General features: G+C 43.4%; 1 protein-coding gene across 4 annotated transcripts in view; it reads left to right on the forward strand.

Annotated features, from left to right (window-relative positions):
* The first annotated feature begins 380 nt into the window (after nt 1–380).
* DOCK7 (dedicator of cytokinesis 7) overlaps nt 381–22,126 on the forward strand; it is a 142,344-nt gene continuing 120,598 nt past the window's right edge. For all 4 annotated transcript variants that reach the window (XM_039484526.1, XM_039484527.1, XM_039484528.1 and 1 more), the window contains exons 1-2: nt 381–534; nt 10,060–10,165. In XM_039484526.1, coding sequence (XP_039340460.1) covers nt 497–534; nt 10,060–10,165 — 144 coding nt within the window. In that variant the 5' untranslated portion in view covers nt 381–496. The remainder of the gene's footprint in view (nt 535–10,059; nt 10,166–22,126) is intronic.

Genomic DNA, 22,126 nt, shown 5'->3' on the forward strand with positions numbered 1-22,126 from the left:
ACTCCCTGCCTTTTCCAACAGAATCTCTGCCCTGTGGCTTCTGCCCAGGGGCTGCCTGCAGAGCTCCCCTCTTCCATGCATTGCAATGGAGTTAAGCAGCGTGTCACTGAGTTCCCCCCTTGCCCTGAGGCCCCCCCAGCGCTGGCTGGGGCGGAGGAGGGGAGACTCCCAGTCACTCCCCAAGAGGAGATTTGGGGGCTTGGGGCCGCTCTGCCCTAACCCCCGCCTTAAAATGGGACAATAACTCCTCAGACAGCCCTTGGCCTCCACCCTCCGCCGCCGTACCGCATATCGGCTAAGAGCGGCTCATCCTCCCCACTCTTGCCTGGAAGGGGATTGTCAGCGTGGAATCTGGTTGCATGCTGGGCCGGCAAATTCAGGCTGCGTGTCTCTCCGGAGCGTTACGGCTCCCTTTCCCGGCTCCTGCTGCTGCTCCAGGCTGAGGAGCAGCCGCGAGGGGGGACGCGCCGAGCTTCCAGCCCGAGCGGCCGCAGCCATGGCCGAGCGCCGCGCCTTCGCCCAGAAGATCAGCAGGTAAAGGGCCCGCGGGGAGCGCCGCGCACCCGGGAGGCGTGCGCCGCACTGCAGCCTCCCGCTGGAGCCGCGCTCGGCGCCGGGCTGGGCCGGTAGCGGCAGAAGGGGCCTAGTCGGGGCAGGAGATGCCCCGCTGACCCGCCCTGCTGTTCAGCTCCCTCCGCCCGGGTTTTCATCAGCCCGGTCTGGGCCGGTTCGTTTTGCGTTGCCCCAGGTTGCATTTTGCCGGTGCATGGTCCCGATCTAGGGTGGGGGGCGTGAGCGGCGGGGATGCATCGTGCTCCGCCAGGGCAGGGGGGCTTGGGTGCCTGGCGCTCCCAGGGAGGATCTGGGGGCTGGGGAGGTTTGTTTACGTGCGTTGGATGCTGGAGAAACCCAGGGTCCGCCACATTCCCCTGATGCAGGCTGACAGGTTTCCCAGCGCCCCCCTGGCTGGCGCTGTCAGTGCAGCGGGGTGGGTGGGGTGCAGCGCGAGATGTCCAGCGCCAAGAACCACAACACTTCTGTCATTTTCTGCTCCTGGCTCTTTGACCCCCGCTGGCAGCAGGGAAGATCCGTTCGGAACAGGAGGCTGCCGTGCCGCTTGGCCCAAGTTAGCCACGGGTCTGCTCTAATCAAATCAACAAAAGCAATTATGGAGTTGCTGTGGAGATTGTGTATTTCCTCATTCTGCCACAAAAGGGGATGGGGGAAGGAGATCCCCGGGCTAAGTTCCATCTGCAGTTGTTATTGTGTATTTATATATGTGTACATGGTGTCACCTCAATTCAGGGTTTCATTAAAACTCCTTACATTAAACACAGATTGGGCAGGCCTTGCTAACATCATTCTGCGCTCTGCATTTCACCTATGCTTTTGTAGGAGGTGGCTCTGAAGTCTTCTGGAAAATTAGAGCTGTTCCATGTGTGCTGTCTAGATATACGGGTACAATGCTAATGTTGTACTAGTATAAAATATTACTCAGACATTGTAACAAGAATTTATAACTACTACTGGAATATAATTCTTCCTCTACTGACCAAATATATGTCACGCAGATTCATCTAGTGGAAGGCGCATGGGTCTGGATTCCCATGGAGTTCTAGCACCAGCTGAGAACAGACACCTTGGGAGAGTCACTTAACCTCTGCCTCAGTTCTTTCTCCCCTTCTGTAAAATGGGGGATACAGCTCCCTTCCTCATACATGCTGTCATAAGCCAGCTAGTTTGTTTGTCTAGAGACCTGTGCAAACACTAAGCTGTATATAACATTTGTAACATGAAATTTTTTTTAACAGAGCAGAATTTAAAAGAATTCAACTAGTAACTTTCTACAGCCTTTTTAAAAGTTACATTTCCAGCCACACACACACACACAAATGCTTCCAACTGTGAACTGAGGCAGTGTTGTTTTTGAGCGCCTGAGAGCAGATTGGGTAAGGGTCTCTGTGGCTGCCCCTTCCTTTCCCAAGCAGCAGAGTGAAATTATCTAGACTGGTCAGTTTCACTGCTGCTATTCAGATGGCTCTGGGCAGCCATGAACTGAATGTCACTTTCAGTTTTCTGAATGGGAAAACTGCAAAGGCAGATTTGAAGTGATTCATGGGAGGAGGTGGGGGAGGGGAGAGTGCTATCCCTCCCATTGCAGGGGTTCCAGGAGAGAATGCAGCTCTGTGCTCTTTCCTTCTTAGGGAATAGGCAGGAGAGAAGAGGGGCTTCAGATTTACTAGAGTGTATTAGTCAGAGATTGATATGAAAAACTGATGGCCCAAGAATTTTACCATACCTCTTCCCATCACATGGTGTGCCAGGAGCTGGTTTTGCCATCAGGGCACTTTTCCTGGTTCTAACTTGCAGTCATGAGTACAGCTGCATGAGAGGTAGGAGTTCTAGGAAAGTCAGGGGTAAGAATTTGTGAGTTCTGCAACTCCAGTGAAGAGTCTGCACAATAGTTTGCCACCCTCCCTTTGTGAAGTCTCTGTCTGGCTCTAGTTGAGTAGCTTTCAGGTTTCCCAACCACTGTTACAGATGTTAACCTCACAATATAGGAAGGGAGAAAAGTTGCTATAATGCCATCTTTGTATACCTTGCAGTGCTGTAGTCATTTGTTGTGTTTAAAAGCGACCAAATGACACTGTGCAGGTACAGATGTTTCCCTTCTGACACTTGCGGAGAAGAGTTACGGAACTCCTGACATGGAGTATGTGATTTACTGGATATGTGAATTTTACCTGCACATGGACAGGTTAATAGATTTAAAAGTTTATTAGGGAATATTTGAAAATAAACAATACAAAGAGTTTGAAGCATCAGTTATTGTGTCATCGGGGGTAACATACAGATTATGGGGGGGTGTCTATTTTTGGTATTGGACAGCATATACCATACACAGTTTGTCATGTCCCCGATGCGGGATGTACGGTGGGTGAGATCAAGATACAGTCTGGAGGCAGTGGGGGTACATCGCTCATACAAACAGGTTATAGACAGTCGTGGGCATAAAGAAGCGGGCTGGATAATGGGGATAGGGCGACCCTCATATGGTGGAGTTTGGTTCGGTGGGTTCAGGGCTCAGGGGATAGAGTCCAACGGGGGGGGGTCTACAAGTCTCCTCCTCCCCGCGGGTGCACGGGGTCACGCCCACTCACTCCTGGTATTGGCGGTGACCGGTGACGTGCTCCATGTAGATGTCTCTAGACCATCTAATAGTGTCCGAGACCATCAGGCGTCTCATGAGCCGCGCGTAGCGACGGCCTACCCCGCAGTTCCGAAGCACGCGTTCATTGCAAGGGTCCCAGGCACCCAGGGCCCCAACAATCAGGGCATCGGTATACACTACACTGACAATTTCTTAGAGCAAAACTACTGTTAATGGATATGACCGGATAAGCCCTATGTCCAGTTATTCTGGTAGAGCAGTATTTAGGAATTCTGAAGCAAGGAAACATATTTTTTGTACTTATACTAATACACAAATTACTCCTCAAAACATTGCTATGGTGGAGTCCTAGAATCTAAACTCTGGCCACAAGCAAACTGCTTGCACTTGTAGGTTCCAAGGGCTTTTCCCTGTGGCTGTCGGAAGCCTTCTCTTGTTTTAATCTTCATGCCATTGTTTGAAGTAGAATATCCGTGTTACATTTTTCACACATTGACATCCTGTTTGCCTTACTCCTAGAGCTAGTCACACAGATCTAAGTTTTGCCTGTAGTGAGTATGTTCATGTAGCTGTCACACACTTTGGTTAATATTAAAGCAGAATACAATTTGTAGGATTACCTGCCAATGTGTGTGCAGGCTTCAGGGTTGGATTTAGAGTAGTTTTAGGGAAGAATTTTCTGAGTGAGGAAGTGATTAGACTTAAGTTATTACTTTTTCTGAAATACTATCCAGGTAATTCTGTGCTTCCTCGTCATCATAGCATTGATACATTTGTCTACTATTTCCCCCAATCAACGTGGTCTACCTCAAAAGTGTATGCAGAACAGTAGTCCCGTCAGTGGTATACGTTCATCACTATTAGGTTATTTTACTGTGAGCAACAGCAGCTGTGCTAGACTGTTGCAGCTGTTTCACAACACTTCTCAATATCTCTATTATAAAATGTCAATCTTACCACTGCAGTGCAACATTCTGTTACTGGAAGTGTTCACAAAGATGCAAAATTCTTGGTCTGCACTTTGACTATGATGTATGTACTAATCCTCCCTCACCCTACCTAAAAAGGCCTCAGTGTTGAGCTGACTTTCCTGCCTGAGGCCTGATCTGCATTTGAAGTTGTGCCGATATATGTAGATCAGTTAGGCATGTGATTTTAAAAAAGGAAGTATAGTTATATCAGTATAAACTCTACTGTGGATGCTGTTACACTGATACAAAGGTACTTCTATAAAAGTTTAGCTACTTGCCTCCTCATGTAGGAATAACTATTTTGGTATAAAGCACCTTTATACCAATGTAATTCCACCACACTTGAGGGGTTGTACCACTTGAGTGATACCAGTGAAATGGTACAACTTTTTAGTTTAGGCAAGGCCTTAGTACAGAGCCTCTCAAGCACATTGTTCTTGGAGGGACCTGGAAGGGTTTTAAAGCATGAAGCAACCTTCTTCAGGGGCTCATCAGCATTCTGTCTGCCAAGCTGGAATCCTGGATTCTGACCTCCTGTATGGTAGCAGGTTGTGCTAGTTCTCCTCCTTCTTTGATATTACGCTTTCTTCCATCTGTTACATTCAGAGCCAGTGTCTCATTCATATTAAAGCCCCCTTTACACCTCAGGCAATATAAAGGGGCCTTAAAGTGAGTAAATTTACATGTAACCCTCTTTAATGCCCCCTTATACTGCCAAAATGGTGTGTAAGTCTCTGGCCCTTAGTCTGCTTAGGTCCAGTAGAGACTGAGGGTTGTTCTTAGCCCAAATAATTCACATGCTGAGATGGTCTGATCCTGCACCTATTGAAACCAATATCAAAGCCCTCATTGGCTTCAGTGGTCACAGGACCAGCCACCAAGTGCAGTGGGCATGGCAATGTCCTCTTCACATTAAATAGCTTTATAGCTGTTATCACAAATGCAGCAAACTAGAAGAGGCTGAAGTGTAAGGTACCTTTAGTGAAAGCATCAGCTTTCCCCAACCTCAGCCCCTAAAGAGATACAATAAGTGCTGGGACTTTTGCACCTATTTAGCCTTTGGCTTTCATGTGTTTGAGTGTACACCATTCTAGAGAGAGTTCAGAAAAAGGACTGACTGGTCAATGGAATTATTATTATATATACACCTATCTCATAGAGCTGGAAGGGACCTTGAAAGGTCATAGAGTCCAGCCCCCTGCCTTCACTATCAGGACCAAGTACTGATGTTGCTCAAGATGGTCTCCTCAGGGATTGAGCTCACAACCCTGGGTTTAGCAGGCTAATGCTCAACCACTGAGCTAGCCCTCCCCACAGTTCAGCACTAAAGGTGGACCTCAAAACAAAAGACAAACCTTTCTGTTGTTGCTTCCTCCTGGTGTAAGAGAGTTCATACTAGAAGCAATTTCCCTCTTTGGTGGAGGATCTTGATAAGTTAATCGGGGGAACCCGTTACAGGAATGTAACCTCTTCCCACTGCAGCTCAGGGATGAAGGGTGAGACAGTTGTTTGCCTTTGTAGAAATCTATCAGTTTTACTATATTGGAGTATTAGAACAGGGTCAATCCTCTGCTAACCAATATAAAAACCCCACAAGATATGTAGTTCTGGTATCATCTTAATCAAGACACACTCCTATCCCAGAGCAGTTGGAAATGGTCTGCACTGGGGGAGTTTTCCTCAGATTCTTATCAGGTTTATAATCAGTTATAGTCCCTCCAGAAAAATCTTCCAGAAATTATCCCTAGTGTAGACAAAGCTTAGAAGACCAATACACAAACTTCAAATCTGGGAGTGGAATAACAGTATACACTGATGGTCAAATCCATGCTACAAATAATCCAACTGAACAATGCTCAAAATCCTTTTTAAAACAGAAACATTGAACAGAATTCTCTGAACTTCTCAAAGAGAAGCAGCTTGATTGTTATAGATCTGCAAGGATACTTTACTGTAAGGCTGTCTTTCTACAGTGAAATACTCTAGGCAGAGCATCACCAAATACAGGATTAAGGATTATAAACAAGACAAAAACTGGAATGGAAAGCCAGAAAGAGTAACAATCTTGATGGGAGAGAGAAACAGACATTTTTTATTCCACAGTTCAAAATATAGAGAACTATGGGAAAGATACTTCCTCAAACGACTTGACAAAATAAAAGCTCATATTAAAATGCGAGTAAAAACTGAGCATGTTTTAGGGAGAAGTGAAAGATGATATATGGTCTTCATAATATTTAGCAGCCTGCTTCTAGTTTAGAAGAGAGTAACACCAGCAAATAGGCACATGATTAGAAACTCATTGTTAACATCTGTCTTGGACAGCTACTCAATTCTATTTATACTTTGATATAAGTAACTGATTTGATTTAACTGGTCATGCCAGTAAACATGAGTAGATAGAATAGATAGCAAGACTCTGCATCCTCTTTTCACACCTCCCTTCTCTGCTGTGAGAAGTAAGAGGATCTGCAGCTCAGTTAACTTTGATATCATTGCCAAGGACCTGATATTTCCAGTGTAAAAATCCCACACAATCTGGAAGTTTTTTAGGGGGTGGAGATGGAGACAGTCTTTACTGATTCTTCATCATATATAAAGTGCAATTAAGTTTGGTTTTGCTTGCAGCTCACTTTCTAGTTAGCGATAGTACTTTAAAAAAAGGACTAGTTTTGTTTTCTTTAAAAACGGGCTCCTAGGGGATTTGCCCCCCTCCTTTGGCATATTCTGTATTTTTGTGATATCGCATATGTTCACAGTAATTACCCAGTGAAGAATAAGATCAGAAAGAGTGTTACTAGGAAAAAGTGTACTTTAAGTCATATGACAGTGTCCTGTGACAAAGTTGTGGAATATTTGTCTAAGAATTCCAGATAAACTAAGTATGATGTTAGCATCAGATGGTTACAGAACTAATTTTTGATTTGTCATTCCAGTTAAAAGCTTTACCATTGTTCATTTTATTCTATACCACCACAAGAGTCTTTGAATCAGAGGCATGTGTCAGGAAAGCTTTTTCTGGTTATCTTTGGAGCATTACAGTCTTTTTAGCCTATCTGCTATAGCACATTCCTTTACTGTTTTGTACTCTTGCTGGGGGCTCAGATATCATGATTCCATTGAATTTATAAATCATCCCAAACACTTTTTCTGGCTTCTAGACTTATGTTCATTTTTTTTCTCTTAGTCTTGTCACAGAAGAGAATTCTAGTTTGGTGGGCAAAAGTACTTAGCTGGGTCTTTGTTTTGACAGTTGGATGATTAGAATGATAGTAGTAGAGAATCCTTCAAAGGAGCTCCATCTCATGGTTATAGCAATGTCCCCTTTTGTTTTATTATGTTTCATCCCTTCTCCCACCCTCCATGCAGGCTTGTACCGCACTGAATTACCTAGCTAAGGCCTTGTCAGTACTGATTATTTCAAACGCCATAGCTGCACCCATGCAAACTAGTGTAGCCAGGCAACACCAAATTGTAATATAACTGGCCCTTGCTTGAACCTGGGACAAATCTCCATTTTTGCCCTCCTACCACTGCAAGAATTCCCAACCCCCCCGGTCATTATCAGGCAAGTGCTGAACCTACAAAGAAGAACAGAACCAAGAACTACATCAGAAGAGAATGGGTTGCTTGTTACATGATGGAGTCAAGTGTAAAGAAGCCACCACACAGCCAGAGGTGCAACATTTAGTAACATATTTAGACATCATCTGTGGCTTCACAGCTGAAGATAAATTTGTTCCTCTGGCTAAACTTTCCATCTAGAAACAATATTTAGATCTATAAATCTCTGCAAAGATTTGTTCTCCCCCCCGCTCCTCCCGTTGCATTCCAAGCCCCTAGATAACTGTAGCCTCTAGTCTTTCATACCAGCCCTGCAATGAAGAGCTCTGTTCTGTGTTGCCTGAGGAATTGCACAAAACATGCAACAAGTAAGGGATCAGGTTTAAAGCCAGGATCATCTGCAGTAGAGGGCATGCTTTTAAGTCTCTCATCAGCTATAGATGCACAATATTTTCCATGTCTAAGACTCATTTTAGTACATTCCAAACTTTTCTATTAATACTAACAACCGAGTGGATAGGGGAAGAACCAATACAAGGACGATAGATCCTTATGGAAGAGAATAGGCTGTCTGTCAGTCCCCAGCAGGAGCTGGCTGGTCTACATTCAACTTTCAGCTTCTGGAAGTGAAAAGAAAACCTCCTGTGGTAAAGTCAAATATGAAGCAAATGACTTCTTGCAGCCAGAGTGCATAAAAACAGTTTTCTATAGTCCAAGTTATTTTTAAGGTAAAATAGTGCTTCCTCTAGCTAACCGTACCCCCATTCTCGGGACTGAGGAAACATCTGCTCTCCACACTAGGCCTGGTTGTTCTAGCCTGTTCCTTTTTATAGATTTTCCTCCCTCCTTCCCCCCGCTGTCAGCCCCATTGCACTCCGCCATTGCTGACTTCCTTGGCAGTCCCAACAATGAGAGCAGACCCTGTTGTCAAATCCCTGCTCAGAAAGGTTCTTTCCAGCCGATGGAGCCTGAACAGCCCATCACACCCTATGGTAGCGTACTTAAGAGTTAAGTCATAGCTAGTTCAAGTAGCCATGCCTCTGCTGATTTACACCACACAGCCAGTTGTGTTTGAAAACATGTTGGAAGATATTTGGGGGTTGATTTGAGGCTGGGCAAGCTGGGCATTGCCTTTGGCTAATGAGATGGGCTCCTGAGAGAGGGTATTGCAGAGCTGGGTGACATTCTTTTGACAAAACATTTTTTTTCAACATTTTTTTTTTTGGGGGGGGTCAAGTTTTCAAAATTTGAAACACTTTGACCAGCTCAGTTGCTGGTGGGAGTGTTCCATCTCCATCCCCTTCCAAGGTTATGGGAAGGTTTCCAGTGCGTTGCAGGGCTGTGGATAACCTAAGGCCCAGGATTTGGCCCAGTGTTGTTTTTAGGGATGTTTCTTTTTTTACCCATTTTTTTTCATATGTTGTCTCTGTCTCTTTGCTACTGTTTGTAAATGAAGCTGTCTTACGTTTTAATGTTACTTTGTGATATGGGGGATGGGGCGCTTGTCTGGGAACATAAAAAAGCAAAGGGGACACATTGTACTTGATTCACCCTGCAGGCACGGAGGGACATAATGTGCATTCCCCCGTGGCCAAGAGGAAAGCAGTGGCAATAGTGGGATTCACCTGTAGCAGAGAGCATGTGGCAGTGTAACCGAGCGGATCAGTGTGTGTTTCATGTCTTTTTCTGTGCCTGAGCCACAGAGGACGTGGGCCTGTTTCAGCCTCCAGCTTAGAGAGCCATCACAGCGGCACTTTTGCTGCCTTCCCCTGAGATTTCGACAAGCTTGGGAGAAATAGCTTTAAATGTCAGCCAGGGCTCAGTCAGTGCATTTTCCAGGTGTTGCCTCCTCAGCTGTCCCAACCCACTTTCTAGGCTGCACAGCTATTCCAGGCATAGAGGGGGTTGGACTTTAGCAAAGAAGTCTCTGCCAATCTGTAATCATTGAGATGAAAGAGAAGTCATGGCACACACACACAGGGTTCAGGAATGAGAGAGCGATTACATACAAGAGCTGGTTTGTGACTGAGGTCTGAACTGCTGGGAGGCACCGAGAGTGCTGCAGAAGGTCTTTCCACAGAGGAAAGTGGAAGGAGCTTGCTAGAGACAGGTTCAGCCAGTTGGATGCCACATCTCATTTTGCTGTGGCTTGGAAATGCACCGCACAAGAGGAAAAAGTTTGTATGTGGGTTAAGAATCTGAATTTTTTGCCCTGCAGTAGATTCTGTAAGTACTGGGGAGTCTGATACACACATTCTGTCCTCACGGGCCAGCAATATTCCTACAGCAGAACCACCTACCTGACATTTTGCCCTGGTTTACAAAAGTTAAATTGTTCCTCTCTTGTTTCAGAACTGTGGCAGCAGAAGTCAGGAAGCAGATCTCGGGGCAGTATGGCGGGTCTCCTCAACTTCTCAAAAACCTTAGCATTGGAGGAAGTGTCTCCCATCATACAACTGTAAGTAACACTTTTTGTTCAGGGTACTTTATACAGTGTCACAGTAAAGAAGAAGATGCAAGTTGTTTTGATTGCAAGTCAGGAAAAAAAATCACTGTTATATAAGTGATAACAATTTACTGAATTTATTGATCGTAAAAACATTTAGGCAAATAATTTACTACTGGCTATCTTAGGCATCCCTTCCTCAGCTTGCTGGCTTCTGTGAATCCTTTTTAGGCACCTAATTCTCCCCATACAATGCATGGGGAGCCTGGGCGCCTCACTCGGTGTTGTGAATGCCACTTGTTAGGTCCTGCAGTGCTCAGCAGAATTTCCCCATGTCAGTCTAGACCAGAGGCCTCCTTCTGAGACATGGGGCCAGATTCTCTTCCCAAATTCCATCCATTTTGCATGACTCAGGATCAGATTCTGTCTTTTGCACTGCCTAACTGGCTAGCTGAGAATTCCTTTAGGGGAGCTCTCAGCAGGCACAAAGCAGCATAGCCAGCTTCTGTGCCAGCCGCACTCCACCGCTGGTGCATAGGGAGCAGGAAGGGGATGGGAGAGGCAATTAGGCTGGCCTTTCTTTAGATCAATGGTCTGAATCCTGCAAACAGGTCTGCGTGGGTGGACACTTACGACCATGCAAGCTCCTCCAAAGATATGTTCATGTGGTTCCCTTTGTAGGACCATAGCCATTGTTTATCCCATTAAGGTCTCAGTCTTGCAATCAGTTCCGCATGCATGCAGGGTTCTGCCCACACAGCTTAATGCAGGGTCAGGGCCTTAGAAAGTTGGAGTCTTGTCTTGGTCTTTGGGGATGGTGTGGCAGCAAATGGAATAAGTTTCTCTCCTGATAAGATGCTTTAGAAGGGAAGGTGAGAGTTTGGAGATGGTTATTACTGAGGAGTGTGCATTTATTTAAATATGTGAAATTATTCAGATGAGTTGAGTTGTTTGTTTGTTTGTTTTTTAATAAGAGCCGTTGAATAGTGGAAACAAAATTGTCAGCATTGCCCACATTGAGGCAAATTATACTTACCATCTTCTGGTCAGATTTCAGAATTGAACCAGCTCTCTGGACTTAAATCCAAGTAATCAGATACAGAGGGTGTGAAAACTCCAATGTACTTGCTCAAGGTGGAACTGCATTCTGGGAAACATTCATGATGCCTACATCATTGCTCTGTGTTAGACCAATCGGGTTAAAAGTAATTCATTGGATCACCCTGTCCTCATAAAATGGGTCTGCTTAACTGTTGCATTCCAAGTTCTAGATACCTGTAACCTTTAACCTTTCATACCAGCTGTGCAGTGAAGGGTTCTCTTCTGTGTAGGATCAGTTGCTGGAAGTACTCCCTGGAGCGTGGAACCCTGGCACACATGCTTTTGGGATAGGATGTGGTCATCCTATTTTGCAGTAAGGGCCTACTGAGGATCAGCTTCTGATATAGCACCTACTACTTTACTCTTCATCCCCTGTGATACATTTAAAACCTTTCCAGCTTTCTCATCCAGAGCACACATACTTCTTTAGAGTCAACCTAACATTAAAAGGCCATGCTTGCATCGCAGAAGGCAGGGATGACCTCCAGCTTAAAGAAGTGAGTTAGCTTCATGCTGGAAATGCTTTTGAAGGGTTCCTTTTGTACAGTTTTATTCAAAACTCCTCATTTATCATTCCTGGTACCTGCAGTAATTGTGATATCTTCCTCTGCTTCACATGGAGATGCTGCAGCACCACGATCACCGACAGATGTTGAGGGCCACATCCATAGTTGCCTTATGGGCCCTTTGAGTCAGTGATGTTGGTTATGCAGGCACAAAGGGACTATAGGGCTAGCTCTGTGGTAACGCCACAGAAGCCCTGGAGGCAGAAAGAAGGAGAGGGTTGATGGTAGGAGGTTTAGCTGGGTAGTCCTGGACTGATGCAAACCCCATGGGAGGTATGATAGCAGATGGAGCAGGTTAGAGCAGTCATGACCCAGCCAGGCCTGTAGGATCTGTCTTGTAATCCAGGAGTGGGTATATAAGTAAGATCTCTTCCATGGACCAATCTCAGATACTGCTCAACTGACCATACCTTGGTAAACCTGGGTATCATTTCTTCTTCTCTGTCATCTTTCTTCTGTCTGCATTGTATCCTCTGATTTTCTTTGATCTGTAAGATTTTTCCATCATGCAGGCATCAAAACAAACATTCAGTGCTCCAGGGCTACACTGAGAACTGTGTGAGTGGACACTCTGGGGACTCTGCTAGTACAGGGATCTACCCACACTGTTTATCCTCCTGATTGATCTAACCTCGTTATCTCTAGCCTGCTTCTTGCTTGCTTATATATACACACCTGCCCCTGGAAACTGCTGCTTGCAGAAGAAGTGGGTATTATTCACCAAAGCTCTCATGCTGCAAAACATCTGTTAGTCTATAAGGTACCACAGGATTCTTTGCTGCTTCTACTGTTTTCAGAGCAGGATCAGGTCCTTAGAGGTATGTTGCCTTACCAGTGAATTGCTGTAAGTTCATTGTCGTTCCCCCCCCCCCCATGCCTACCAATACTAGTGAATTATTGTGCACGTGTACTTCTGTGCCATCCTGTGTCTGTGTGTGTATATGGGGAGTCAGTGGAAATGTAAAACAGGATCTCGAGCATCTCAGAAAATGGCAGACTGCTTGAAAGCTCAGCATTTCATATCAGACTTCACTTCACAATCGTTGATGTGATTAGCCACAAGCTTGTCATGTTAAATGTTATACTGAGCCTAGATGCTACTCAGAATTAAGATTAACTCAAAGTGGTAGTGGGCATGTTGACAGGACGTGGCTGGGCAAGTAAAGAATCTTTCTGAATGTGTAGCTAATACGACAGGGACTTGGTTGTAAAGAATTTAGGGCCAAATTCTGCTCTTTGGGCATGCATGATAGGCTGAAATCAGTGGGAGTCATGCATGAATCCAGAGGAAGAATCCAGCTGAGTGTTATACCTCTGGGATGCTAGAAAGAACTATGCATGGCATTGGACAGTAAATTCCCTTAGAGAAAGTGCTTTATGATAACCACACCCTTAGCAGTTGCCTCTGTTATGCAGAAATAGTCTTTGTTCTGGGAAAGGTTTGTGTGTTCTGGAGAATAAAATATAAGGCCCTGATCCTGCACAGCCAGTCTCTGCGGGCATAGGGGTCTGCGCACACAAAGGCTTGCAAGACAAAGGCCTACGTTGCTGTTTTAGACTACATTTCATCCCATGTTTGGATACATTTGATAGTGTAATTGCTTGAGTGAATTATCTGACTTATTGTTTGATATATTGTTGCCCAATCACCAGAGAGGTTGTGAAAAAGTCTGGTGGAAAATTAAATAAGCATGAGTTCATTTATTGAATCTTGTTTCATCTAGGTATGAAAAGGTTAATGAATTCTACTTTTTCATATTGGAGATGTCTTTAAACATTTGCCGTAGCCTGCTGTGGTATACAGCAGGATTAATGAACAGGACTGGTGAAGGCCCCCACTGGCCTTATCTACCCTATTTTTTTTCTTAATAGTTCCCTCTGATGCATGTCTCCAATGGTAGCTCTCGTGTAGACAAGGCATGTCCAACCACCGCATATTAATCACTTATAATATTAGGGTTAGTGCCTAGAGACCCCAACTGAGATTGGAACCCCATTGTGCTAGGTACTGGACAAATACCTAGTGAAAGATCATCCCTGCCCTAAAGAGCTTACATTTGAAAGAGATAAAAGGTGGGAGGTTAAACAGAAGTCACACAGCAGCTCACTGTCCGTACCACGAATACACCCCAGGTCTCTAGACTCCCAGCCCCATTTCCTATCCATTAGACAATGCTGCCTCAGTGTGGAGACTCAGACATTGGCAGCAGGTCTACACTAGTGTTCCCACTGTTGAGTCTGCAGGAATTTTTAATGCTAGCATAGACACAGCCTGTAATATTAAAGACATCCTGCTCAGTTGTATTTGTAGATGGCTACGATCTGAATGAGGTCATGCCACTGACCCTGACTTGGCAGTTTCCTCATTAGCAGTGGCTGCGGGTAATTGTCCTGAAAGTCTTGACACACTGTCTGTTGTAGATATTTTCTATAAAACAAGATGCCTTTGTGAAGGAGTTGGTAATGTAGATGTCACTTGGCACCTTGCAAGGTCGCTCTTTTAGTTTCTCATTGACTGAAGCACATTTGCATTCTCTTAGATAGTGGTTGAGTATGGGATGCAGTGCAGTAAATGGTCTGCTGAAATTTAACTAGTCTTTTCCCTGTATTTTGGAGAGATCCTCGTGCTGCATGAGCAACAGAAAAAATACTTCCGTGATTGTTTCTATTTTTGCTACTCATAGAAGCTAGGGAGAAGTACACTAACTATATTAAGGTGACAATACCGGAGCCTATGATTTACTGCCTTCCTCCTCCCCCTGTCCCAGTTTAAATGCAGCTCTTTCTAGTTGTGCTTTGGGGAATTCACAAATTTAGGTCCCAGTCATGCAGGCACTTCCACATGGGCTTAACTTTTCCTACTGAATATTCTTATTGGCTTCAATGGGACTAGTCACAGCACATAAGTCTTTGCAAGCTCAGGGCCTTAGATTTGAAAACCCGGTTACACACCCCAACTATCAATTTATCTGTAAGAAATAGAGTTAAGGTCTCGAAAGTTTGATTCAGGGCTGCCTGGGAAGCGGGGGAGGGTAAGAGGAGGAATTTGCTCTGGGCCCGCAGTTTGAAAGGGCCACCAAATGAATGGCATTGCAACCTAGCACATGGTGTCACAGTGCCACTCAGGTTAGGACCAGCGGCCAGAAAGTTGGCCAGACCAGACCTGGGTGGTGGTGTGACCCTTCATGCAATGCCACTCAATGAAATTTGGCCCAGCAGACTCTCCATCATGATGGAGTTTGTGTAATATTAGTAATGCCCAACAGACTTCCAGGTGCATTTGGACCCTGCCTTTGGGAGATGAATTAGCAGATTTTGCACAGATAAGTGCATTGTTGTCTCTTCCAGTCCTGCAGGGTGTTGAATTCCTCCCCCAACTCCCATTGATTTCGTGGTGTTCAGCTCCTCTGAAGAAATTTGCTTAGCAGGAGTTTTCAGGATTGGGCCCAATGAGAATTGAAGGCCTTTGCCTTGTTTTTCTGCTAAATTGAACAGTTAAGTCTGGGCTATTCTCATAGTTTGTGACCACTTTCTTTCCCATCATTAAATGTTTACTTTTTCTTTTCAGCAACTCATTACGGTGTGATGCTTGTTAACTCTTTCACTGCTGAGCCTCCAATGCACTTGTCATTTGTGCTGTTTTTCACTGAATTTAACGGCAAGTTAGGGACCTAGCTGACACATTCATTAGCATAAGCAGCAAAGAGTCCTATGGCACCTTATAGACTAACAGACGTATTGGAGCGTGAGCTTTCGTCGGTGAATACCCACTTCGTCGGTTAGCATGTCAGGTGTGGTTTTACCTGGGTGTGTTTGAAATGTTAAGTAGGAGTCTCGGGTTAATTCTGCTTATTGTCTGGGCAACACAAGGGCTTTCTCTTTCTCTGAATCTTGTTGTGCAGCCTTTGGTTTGGTGTTTAAGGGCTGGCCCTTATTCTTGTTTGAGATAGTAAGAGCAGACCTGTTGATTGAGGTTGAGGGTCAAGTATCCATTCTTGTTATTTTTCTTTGACTGACATGTTTGCTATTGTCCTTTTACAAAGAACAAATCATGCCCTCAAAGGCTGGAAAATAATCAGTAAATATAAAGATTTCCCTTAATCTCCTAACATCTAGCCTAATTGTCTCTCTCTCTCTTTTTTTTTTTTAAGCAGCTGTTTTGAAAGCTTTTGCTGTTTAACGATATTTACATTGTTAAAATGAGAATAGGTAGTTATGCAGTCACTGATTTGTGATTACTTTAAACATTCAGTTGATGGGTATGTTTAAATGTGCATCTCTTTATGCATTGTAAAGCAATAGCAGGAAATTGCAGAATAGTAAGGTTGTGTCAAAACTTGGAAAGGCAAACATTTCATGGTAAAAATGTTTTGGGGGCTAAAATTTGATCTAAAAGACCTTAAATATAATTTATTATAACTTGATTAGGGTAGGAAGGAAATAGTCTGGACTGTAAATATGTATTTTAATTTAAAAAGTAACATTTTGTGGGATCTGCAAAATATTTTGTCATTCAGCTTGTTTTGCAGAAGGAAGACACTGTTCCACAACTGAAACTGCACTGACATTGCCTGTTATGTTGGTGTGCAAAGACATTTTATTGCATGATTGGGTTTAATGTTAGCAGGTAGTGTGGTCCAAGGAGTAAGCCAATGGATTTGGGAGTAGGGAGGCTTGGGTTCTATTCCCACTGTGACATTGACCTTAACATGTCTCTTCTCTGTGCTTCAGTTTCCCCATGTAAAATGAGGCTAATGATACTTCCTCCCTTTGAAAAATACTTTCAGATCTATGAGCTTGAGCCAATGCCAAGTGGAGCCTTTCCATGGATGTAATAGGCATTGAGATCAGCCTCTGTGGCTGCAAAGCTAAGATGTAATTATCACATAAGATGATATTGTAGTTATACAAAAGAACCCATGTTAATTTTAACTTCATTCAGAAGAAGAGGAAAAAGATAATGTTTGCCAAAGAATGGAAAATATGGCTAGGGAAAAAATTATAATACCCTCCTCTTCCCGTCGGCCTGCCCCGTGGAGTAGAAAGAGTGTTTAAGGTATTGAGTGCCACGTAATTTTATCCCCTAAACACTAAAAATATATAATCTAGAGAAACAAGAAATGGTAGAAACCAAGTCTTCGTTTCTTAATGCCAATTCAGGGATGTGACTTCCACTATTTTAGTCACATGAGGTTTTTTGCCTGGCCTTAGGGACACCAGGATTAAAGACAAGCAAAATAATCACAATTATTAACTCTGACTATTTTATTAAAACTACAATTATTTAAAATAAAGCCAAACAGAACACAGACAATCAACAGTAGCAGGTCATGTATGGAGGGTGTTGGCGCACACCAAAGTACACAAACCCACACATTTGTGTGTGAAGGAAAGAGTCTATGAAAGAGATTACATACCAATTTTGAATACAGCAAATCTGTAGCAGCCTGCTATAGATTTTCTGTATTCACTATATTATATTATACCGGTATATATAGTAGCAGGGCATTCTTCTCCACTGCGCCTGTGGCTTATGCACAGACTGCAGCCAAGGTTAATCAGGAGGCAAAGCTGCTGCGATTTTCAGTGGGGTTTGGGGTGGTGGATTCGCTGTCCAAGCCACAGACTGCAGTGACTGTCAAGCACTCTAAAGTGTTGAGCTCTGACTACCCCATATAGATCCTGCTGATGGGCTCTAAAAGATACATACTTTGCATTGACATAGTTCCGTTTCATATAGGACTACTTTCACATGTTCTAGATACCTTTTAGAGCACATCAGCAGGGTCTACGTGGGGCAGATAGAGCGCAATACTTTAGAGCAATCTACAGTTTACACCCAGACTGCAGGGACCAGCTTTCACATGCCCCAGTGCAACCGCAGTGACTCCAGGGCCGAGATATATTAACCAGGGGACCAGGCTTTATTTAATTTTCCTGCTGTGTCCCACTTACCTCAAGGTTCACCAGCCACCACTGCATTACTTCGATGACCATCTCCTCTGTTTCTCTGTGGAGAACTTTCAACAGAGATTATACTTTGAGGGGGTCCTCTCTGGTGGTGATACTCTTCCCTAGGTAAATGTAAACCAAAGTTCATTATTCCCCAAATCAGTAATGAGTCCTGTTTTAGTACATCAGAGAGAACCAAAGCAGCATGTAGATGGGCAAAGGAATTTCATTTAAGGGTTGGTCAATGAGGTTTGGTTTATCATGGATAGGGTGACCAGATAGCAAGTGAGAAAAATCAGGACAGGGTGTGGGGGGTAATAGGTGCCTATGTGAAAAAAGCTCCAGAAATCGTGACTGTCCTTATAAAATCGGGACATCTGGTCACCCTAATCATGGAAAACTTAGTTTATAACTCATTTAAAAGAAGCCATTCAAGAAAGGCATAGTAATTAATATTAAGAATCTTAAAATCAAATCCCACATTTTGCTTTGTTTACTATAGTTAATAATGTCTCCTCTCCAGGAATACATAGTATAAACAAGCTGATGTTTAACAGACTAAGCTGTTAGTACCTGAAATTACTAGAGCATTCCAGTGTCCCATTAACTTTATTACAAGAACAAGTTAAATCTTTTCCCTTGGGAGGGCTTTTGTATGTTCCATTATATCAATAATCCTGTAGTCCGAGTGATGTCATCATGTTACAGAAGCAGTGCTGGGCTTGAGGTTTGTTCCTTCTTGATAGTTGTCTTGTCACTGCTGCTGTTTGCGTTAGCGATGGGCACTGAAAGCATAAAGAAGCATGTCTGTAAGAGTGTAATAAGAGTAAGTGTGGGAATGTATAAGTGTTTTGGAGTGTCTTAAGTCAGAGGAATTTATATTGTTCTCTTTCCACAGTCTCACTGAAGGTGGAAGATATCTTTTCAGGGGCTTGTCTGGATTCAGATATCAGTCGCTCTCACCTTTCATTGGCTCAACACCTTCATGGGGTGGTTCTGGTAGCATCTTCAGCTCATGAATATGCAGCCTGCTAATGCGTATGCAGCAGGGTTTTAATTCTTCAGTTCTGGGGTTATACTGCTCCTGGCTTTGTGGCAGGGAATTCTCAGAACATCTTTAAAGATACAATGGAACCCCATTTATCTGATCTAATTGGGACCAGGGCCAAATCGGATAATTAAAAATTTGGATAATCTGGAGACTGGGCAGAGTTTCAGCCCCAGGTAGCGGGGCTGTCAGCCCCCATTCGGTTAATACAGAGAGCTGGATAATGGAGGCTCGGATAAATGGGGTTCTGCTGTAGTTTAAACTCTCTCTTTTTTTTTTTAAGTTCATTTTTTGAGAGATCCCTTTAGTTGATTCAGGGTATAGTAGTAATTAAAATTCTGTTTCAAATAAGTCAAAACACTCCTATTTTCTATATCAAAGTCTTTCAGCTCTTAAAATAGTTTTTTTAAATTAAATGATTTTAAAGGGAGTCTTTAATATTAAATGGTCAAGAAAGAAGGTATTTTCTTTCATCTTACGAATCCTTGGAGAGGTGACTCATATCTTGCTGAGTTTGGTGAGGGGTGGCTTAAGCATTGCCAGATAACTAATTCCCCAATTAATATAAATATTTCTATACTCAAATGGCTGTTTACATTAGTAACCAGTTATAACATCAAATGACCTTGCTAGATTTGCACATAAAATATCTTACTGTTTTTTACTTAACAATGGTATCAGGCAGTTACTTTTATCTAAATGCAAGCCTTCGTATAGTATTTGCAAATATGCATCTCAAAAGAGTATATCTTAAGTATTTGAAGAACAACAATGGTTTTCATCTTTAAATATCTGTAAAACATTTCCTAACCATAAATGGTCTCAATGTTTAAAGAATGAAGACTTTAGAAAGAAATCACTTTCAGCAAGGATATCAGTTTCAGCAAGGATATTTCTATTTGTGTGAGTTTAAAAACCAAAGGTTTTTCTCTTTGCAAGGAGAATGGGTAAAGAGGCCGAGTTTATTAGTTTATAGCTCTGACAACATATCCTAAGCATTGCTCCTCTTTGGAATATTCTGAATAAGGAATAGACTTGCGTTATTTTACACAACCAGGTTACTTTCTAAAACATAAACCTCAAGATTTTTTTTTTTTTGAGATAAAGATCATGTCTATACTACACTGATGTTTTGGGTAAATTGGAGATGGGGGCAGGGTCCTGTTCTTTGTGAAGACACAAGTGTTGGTTAATTGCCTTTAGGAACCATTTGGTCAAGCTTTATGACCTACCATTTGTAGTACATTTACAATTTACAATTAAAGATACCTACTAGATATTCTATGTAAAGCACAAATCACAATAACACTTATCGACATCTTTCAAAACATAGTATAAAATAAAATAGTATAGAATAGTATGGGGGGTAGCTGTGTTAGTCTGTATCCACAAAAACGAGGAGTCTGGTGGCACCTTAAAGACTAACAGATTTATTTGGGCATAAGCTTTTGTGGGTAAAAAACCCATGAAAGCTTATGCCCAAATAAATCTGTTAGTCTTTAACTAACAGACTCCTTGTTGTTTTAATAGTATAGAATGTTAAAACAAAATAGAAGTTATAAAGCTGCATCCCAGAATCTTTGTAAACACACTTAGAGGTAATAAATATGGATTTAAGACTAAGGAGATGTCATCCTGTTTGGTACTTGGTCCCTGTCACTAGTTGACAGAAAGCAGAGATTTTCTAGGAATTTTCTTAAATAGCTTGAACATTTAATTAAGCAACTAAAAAATAAGCTTGTGAACTATTGTGTTCTCCAAGCATTGTGTTTATGACAAGAAGTGTAAGTATCTCTTAAAATTCAGTGACGGTAAGGGCAAATTTGTAATAACCAACTTTAAGAATAATCTATAATAATTTTATTAATAGTGATGCAGAAATGGTTATTGAGGTCTGCCCTGTCCTCGTATCTATAAAACAAAATGTAAAAAATTACTTATTAGTACCTGAGGGTTTAATCGTGCACCTCTAGAATTAATGGGAGCAAGATTAGGCCCTTAAAGTGAACACTGCTCAATTCAGGTTTAGGAGGTAAAAAATCCACTGTTACTGTTCAGCAAATTAGTGATTGTAAACCAAAACCTCATTTTGTCACGTACAGATTTGTTTTTTCTGTATTTTATTTCCCAGCATTTCTGACTACCATGGTTTGTGCCATGTAATCAGTCTCCTATCAATTTCATTTACTGGTGGTACGAATCAGTCTCTGTGACTTCAGTGTCATTTTCATGGTATGGCATTTTGACAGAATAGAAACTGGTCAGTGGCTTCACTGAATGATGGGCCAAGCAGGTGGAGGTGACCGCTTGCTGTGGAGAGCTACAGGGATTGTTCTCCATGTACACCAAGGGTTGGTCAAGAACTAATTGGCTTAATTTGCAGCAAAGGAGATTTAGGTTAGATATTAGGAAAAGCTTTCTAATTCTAAGGAAAGTTAAAAAAGTACTGGAACAAGTTACCCGAGGAGGCTGTGGAATCCCCAGCATTGGTGATTTTTGAGACCAGGTTGGACAAACACTTGTCAGAGGTAGCCTAGGTATACTCGTGTGGGGGATGAATGAGAGAAGGGTTTTTCTGCCCATGGGTCAGGACCCAAAATTGGGTCACCGGAATGTTTCAAAGGGTCACGTGGCAGCTCCTGCGGCTCCTGTCCCGTGGGGCTGGCTGGGCTCCCCTCCCTGCTCCAGGCACTGCAACCCCTGGGGTCCCAGTGCCACTCAGGTTTGGCCCAGCCGTCGTGATGATGGGAGTCCGGGTAGGCCAGATTTGAGCGAGTGGCACTGCAAGCCCGTGAGTCAGGCCACAGCTCCACTCTCAGAATGGTCCAGTCGAGGAGGCGGGGCCAGATCTGAGTGGCGCTGCAACCCCCGAGGTAGCCACACCCGGAGTGGAGAGCCAGCCCCACAGCACAGGAGCTGCAGGAGCCGCGATTGTGGGATGAGTGCTGGGCAGGATCCAGCCCCCTTGGTGGGGCAGGACCTGACCAAAACCACCCCAGGCCTCCACCCCCAGAGTATTTACTGGGTTGCAGCCCACCATAAACATTTACAAACGGGTCCTGAGCCCAGAAAGGTTGAGAGCCACTAAACTAGATGTACCTCCTGAGGTCCCTTCCAGCCCTACATTTCTGCGATTGGAAAGAGAACACCAAAGGAACTACTAAATGTTAATGAGGTTTCAAGGCTTGCCAGGTTGTGCCGTAATGTTAAAGTGTTATAAATGGTTTCATATTTAAAGAGATACTGAAGTTGTTTAAGATGAACATTTGAATTACTTCAGAGTTGGCGGAGAATATCATCCTGATT

The sequence above is a fragment of the Mauremys reevesii genome, linkage group 8, assembly GCF_016161935.1.
Source record: "Mauremys reevesii isolate NIE-2019 linkage group 8, ASM1616193v1, whole genome shotgun sequence".
NCBI lineage: Eukaryota > Metazoa > Chordata > Testudines > Geoemydidae > Mauremys > Mauremys reevesii.